The following is a 6,119-nucleotide window of genomic DNA, read 5'->3' on the forward strand; positions in this document are numbered from 1 at the left end:
TTGGAAGTTCAATCTGAGCGTTGAGGAGCGTGCAGAAAAGGAAACAGAGAGAAACAACAGCAACAACAGCAAAAAACAAACAAGAAACAGAAAAAGAGAAGAAAAAACGAAGATAAAAACTTTTCAATAGAACTAAAAAAATTAATATTTTTAAAAATTTCAGTAAAAAACAAAAAATTGGAAAAATTCTAAAAAGCAAAAATTTTTAAAAAAGAGAGGCGATGGAGACAGAGGTAGAGAGAGACAAAGACGGATACAGAGACAGGAGGACTGAAAGGGGTCTTCCTACCACACGGGTTTTGTGTGCTGGAGGCCGAATTATCAGTGGGCAGTCTTGATTTCTGTTTCCCAAAAATGGCTAGTTTGCAGAATCCATGAGGCTGTGTCTTCAAGAACGCCTGTTCCCTTTGCCTCTCCTGGGTTGGGAGGAGGAGAGGGAATTATTTTAACAAAATAAAGGGGTAGGAGGGGCCAGAAAGCATAGAAAATGCTTACCTTAAAAAATTCAAAGCAAAAATTAAAAAAAAAATAAGAGAGGAGACAGAGACAGAGGTAGAGAGAGACAAAGACAGGTACAGAGACAGGAGGACTGAAAGGGGTCTTCCTATCACACGAGTTTTGTGTGCTGGAGGCCGAATTATCAGTGGGCAGTCTTGATTTCTGTTTCCCCAAAATGGCTAGTTTGTAGAATCTCAACCTTAAATATTTTTAACCTTTATTTTAGATGACTAAACTTGAGGCAATCATATCATTATGCTTCTTGAGCTTCATTTCTATAGATTTTTACTTTGGATCTTTTTTTTTTTTTTGCACTTTTTTTCCTTTTTATTTTTTATTAGCACTTTTTTTTTTAACTCCTCTGTTGCACATCTTTTTAAAGCACAATATGGCTTTTCAAAGTTTGTATGAAATACATGACAATTAAAACAAGGATATTACCATATCTATCATTGTACCATAGAAATTCATGTTCTTTTGTCTGTTAAATGTCTCTTCCCTTTGCCCAATTTACCCCTTCTCTACAGTCCACTCCTCACCCTTACAGTCTCTGATATCTACACTTATCCTCTGTAGTATCAGTCTTCTGTTGTAGAATGCAGACCTTGAGTCCATTTTGAGCAGGGTATATAATGTGTGTCTTTCAAAGTCTGTCTCACTTTGCTTAGCAACAGGACCTCATTGTTTCTCATGACCAAGTTGTGTTCCACGGTATGTATGTGCCACAAGTTTTCAACCCATTCATCCATTCTTACATTATTTGTCTTAGGGGAACCAGCAGTTGGCGTAATGGCTATGTCGCTGGACTCCCACGTAGTCTACCGCAGTTTGCATCCCGAACCCGGTGGCTTAAAACTCACGCTGGGCACGTGTGCATGCGTGCCCAAGATCCCGAGAGGAGAATGGAGGAGAAGGGATTGCGGCGTGGCCATCCCCCCTGGGGGGTGATTTCTCGCTTTCTGTCTCTCTCTGTCTGTCTGGCGAGCGCACGTGCCCTATAGCGAAAACCTCTCCAAAAAAAAAAATTCTTTGTCTTAGGAATTGTGAATAATGCTTCAGTAAACATTTATTTACAGTTGTCTTTCTGACTGTTGTCCTCCTATCCTTTGGGTAAATACCAAGGAGTAGGATTACTGAGTAATACATGGTAGTTTTATTTGTAGGTTTTTGAAGAGTGTCTATGTTGTTTTCCACAGTGGTTATACTAATTTACATTACCACCAACAGTGTAAGAGAGTTCCCTTCCTATCACAACCTTAACCAGCACTTCTTTTGTTTTGTTTTGTTTTTTGTTTGTTTTTTGGTTTGTTTTTCAATAATAGTCATTCTAACTGGAGTTAAATGGTGGGTGTCTCATTGTGGGTTTGGATTTTTTTTTTTAATTTATTTACTTTTTTAATGAGGTTTTTTTTTTTTAAGATTTTTTTTAACTTTATTTATTTATTTTAATTTGACCAGAGAAGGAGAAAGAGAGAGAGAAAGTGAGAAAGCAAGTGGCCAGGTCTGGGAGTAGAACCATAATTGGCCATATGGGAGTCCAGCACCCTTAACCAGCATGCCACCTTCCAGCCCCTCATAGTGGTTTTAATTTGCATTTATTTCCCTTATAATAAGAGATATTGAACATTTTTTCATACCTTTTTAACCATATAGCTTCCTTAGAGAGTTGTCTATTCAGCTCATTTGCCCTATTTTTTTATTACTTTTTTTTTAGAGGTTTTTTTGTTTGTTTGTTTGTTGCTATAGGGCTTATGTGCTTGCTGGAGAGACAGACAGAAAGTGAGAAATCCCCCCCAGGAGGGATGGCCACACTGCAGTCCTTTCTCTTCCATTCTCCTTCTGGGGCCATGGGTACATACACACACATATGTGGCCAGTGTGACTTTCAGGCCACCAGGTCTCAGAAGTCCAAATGCAGTCGGCCATGCAGGAGTCCAGCTGCGTAACTGCTGTACACCACCTGCTGGTCCCATGTATCATTAATTTTTGAAGGAAACAAGTTTTTATCATTTGAGTACTGTCAACATGTCATTAGGAAATGAATGAGTTCAGATATTTGTAAAATCTCAAATTTCTGTAAAGTAACTCACTAAAATAACAATCTTACAAGTAGAATTTTATTTGCTAGGTTTGGTTTTCATTGAATCATTTCAAGTTAGACTATTACAGGTTCAGTATCTCTAATCTTAATATCTGGAATTCAAAATGCTCCTAAATCTGAAACTTTTTGAGCATCAACAAGACACCATAAGTGGAAGATCTCATATCTGACCTTGTGTGACAGGTTGCCGTCAAAACGCTGCAATACAGGGACCAGCACTTAGCATAATGGCAATATTGCTGAACTCCCATGTAGCCGACCGGGATTTGAGTACCGGACCCAGTGACTTAAACTCACGCTGGGCGCGTGTGCGTGCATGCCAAAGATCCCAAGAGGGGAATGGAGGAGAAGGGATTGCGGCGTGGCCATCCCCCCTGGGGGGTGATTTCTCACTTTCTGTCCCTCTCTCTCTCTCTCTCTCTCTCTCTCTCTGTCTTTCTGGCAAGTGCACGCACCCTATAGCAAAAACCTCTCAAAAACAAACAAACAACAACAACAAAAAAAAAAAACACTGCAATACAAAAATTTTGGATAAAATCTCAGGCTACTTGTGTACAATGTGCATGAATCATAATGAATTCTATGTTTAGACTTGGGATGGGGCCCAAATTCCAAACATCTGTAATACTTGTGGTTCTAAGGAAGCATTTCAGCTAGGGTATACTCAACCTGTGTTTTCAGTGGTAGTGTTGAACATAAAATAGTTAATGTTGTGTTCATACTCATTTATAATAAAGGGAGCATCACCTATACTCGTTTTAACTTACTACTTTTGTAGCCTAAATTCGTAGTGTATAGTCTTTTTTTTAATCACAAAATATGTTGTCTTTTGAAGCATTTCATCATGTGAGCATCCAGATCTAGTACTTGAATGAAAATGACATATCATTTGAATTCTAAATTTTTACTTACTCAAAAAGTTAATACATTTGGAAGAAAAGAGTTATATTGTGTTATAATGTTTTTTCTCATAGAGCTTCTTGTAATTCTTCAGTTAGAGTAGAACTATTAATATTCATAAATTTATTTTCTGAAGTTTGTTTACATAGGGTAGTCATCTTTTTTAGTCTATGAGAATGTTTGACTTGGTACTTTTATAATCTTAAATATGCTGAGGAAATTATTTTGAGAGCAGTTGTATCTATTTTTGATGTTTTCCATTTGGTATTAATCGCATTATATTCTTTAGTTTCACCTATGTAATAATCACTTCTAACTTAACCAAAAACCAAGCCTTTTCCTATCCTAATTTAGATATATATTGTTCTACTTACCTTTTATGCTATAATAAGGTATTATTCTGGAAATACCGAGGTTCTTTTAAATTAAGAATGTATTTCTAATTTTCCAAACATTTACGGTTGATTCCTTTGTGCAACTGGTGTTTTGTTTGTTTGTTTTTTGTTTTTTTGTTTTTATGTTCACATGTAATTCAGTGTTTTGTTTTTTAATCACAAGACATTTTTTCTGCATGATAAAATGATTGGAATCTTTTGGGAATGGAAATACCTAATGGTTTCTAAGCAATCCAGGAAGAGTTGTTGTTTGTGGCCCAGTCACAATGCGCATTGGTAGAAACCCATACTCAGCAGGCTGGGCCACATGGAAGGCCTCAGTTGTATTCTGTACCACTCTAAAAGCCAGATAGAGTAGACCCAGCTACTCGTTAAGCTGAGAGAAGAGATTCAGGACATACTTTATTTAAAAAATAAGAATATTCATGGATTTTGTAAAAAGACTTTTGTGAACGTCTATGTAAATCTTTTGAAAATTATGGCTCTTTTAGCAGAAATACCTATTTATTTTTCATAATCAAATAAATGTAATCATTTATCCCTAATTCTTTCCTTGTGGTGCTAAAAACTAGATACATTGTTTAGCAAATAAAAGCTTATATAAAATTAGAACTAAAAAGTATTAAGTCTTGGGGCCAGCAATGGCATGGAGGTTAAGGCATTGGACTCCCACATGACTGACTGCAGTTCAAATCCTGGACCTGGGGACCAGCAATTGGCATAATGGCTATATTGTTGGGCTCTCATATTCTAGTCCTGGACCTGGTGGCTTAAACTCACACCAGGCACTTGTGCATGCATGCCCAATATCCCAAGAAGAGAATGGAGAAGGGATTGCAGCATGGCCATCCCCCTTGGAGGGTGATTTCTCACTTCCTGTCTCTCTGTCTATCTCTGTCTTTCTGGTGAGCACATGTGCCCTATACCAAAAACCTCTCAAAAAAAAAAAAAAAGCAAATCTTGGGGCTGGCTGCCTTCTTTCTCATTTTCTCTTGCTACCTGTCTTTCTCCAGTGAGCACATATACCCTATAGCAAGTAAAATAAAAATAATTAATAAAATTTTAAAATAAAAAAAGAAATAGCATGTCTTTTTATGCACATCTTAACATTTGTGAACACTAATATGTAATATTTGGATTTTCTTGTTAAACTAACACATAATTTTTTATTTAAAGGCAAATCCTCCTCCAGTACTGGTCAACACAGATAGCTTGGAGACATCAACTTATGTAAGTTCCATTTCTTCTTTACACTTAAATAATTTTGCCTTTTCTGTTCAGTTTTTTATAAAGATGCAAGAACACAGCCTTATTTTTTCTAGTACATTTCATTTAAAGTATTTTACCATTATATATTTTAACTGTAACTGCTCTAATGAATGAAACAATACTGTCTTGTTTTAGTTGCTTTTTTCATGATTATACAAAGCAGAAATGTTGAAATAGAATTTCCAGGGTTTTTGTTTTTTTTTTTTTAATTATGATGATTCATTTTACGTAAAGGCTTACCTCTAATATTCGGTCCTTTGCACAGTGCTATGTATTTAAACAGTCAATTTAGGGACCAGCAGTTAGCGTAATGGCTATATCCCTGCATTCTCATGTAGTCAACTGCGGTTCGAGTCCTGAACCCAGTGGCTTAAAACTCACGCCGGGTGCGTGTGCGTACGTGTCAAAGATCCCAAGAGGAGAATGGAGGAGAAGGGATTACTGCGGGGTGATTTCTCGCTTTCTGTCTCTCTGTCTGGCGAGCGCATGTACCCTATAGCAAAAACCTCTCCAAAAAAATAATAAATAAATAGTCAATTTAGAAGTGTATTAAGTGACTAGGTTTTTAAAAACCAGGTTGTATGTATGTTCAGTATATTAAAATAATTAGTTATAACTTTTAATTTTAAGTTGATTTTTCTCTAGAACAACCAACCTGCCAGTTTGCAGTTTGCATGGTGGTTAACATGGCTGAATCCCACATGGCCAACTACATAATTCAATTCTCTGTCCTGGTTGTTTGAAAAACATGCCTGGTGTGTGTGTGTGTGTGTGTCTATACCCGCACGTGGATACATGTATACCCAAAATCCCAAGAGGCGAATAGAGGAGAAGGGATTGTGGTGTGGTCATCTCCTTTGGGGGATGATTTCATACTTTCCCCCTTTCTCTGTCCGTCTCTCTCTGTCTCCCTCTGGCAAATGCATGTGCCCTATAACAGATAAACTATGTTTTAA

The 6,119-nt window shown here is 37.0% G+C and overlaps 1 protein-coding gene across 5 annotated transcripts in view; it reads left to right on the plus strand.

Moving 5' to 3' along the window:
* Positions 1-6,119, plus strand: part of DLG1 (discs large MAGUK scaffold protein 1) — a 331,865-nt gene that overhangs the window by 183,189 nt on the left and 142,557 nt on the right. For all 5 annotated transcript variants that reach the window (XM_006156759.3, XM_006156761.3, XM_006156762.3 and 2 more), the window contains one exon: positions 5,071-5,124. In XM_006156759.3, the coding sequence (XP_006156821.1) occupies positions 5,071-5,124 (54 nt within the window). The remainder of the gene's footprint in view (positions 1-5,070; positions 5,125-6,119) is intronic.

This window comes from Tupaia chinensis, unplaced genomic scaffold (assembly GCF_000334495.1).
Source record: "Tupaia chinensis unplaced genomic scaffold, TupChi_1.0 Scaffold000515_1, whole genome shotgun sequence".
Taxonomy (NCBI): Eukaryota; Metazoa; Chordata; class Mammalia; order Scandentia; family Tupaiidae; genus Tupaia; species Tupaia belangeri.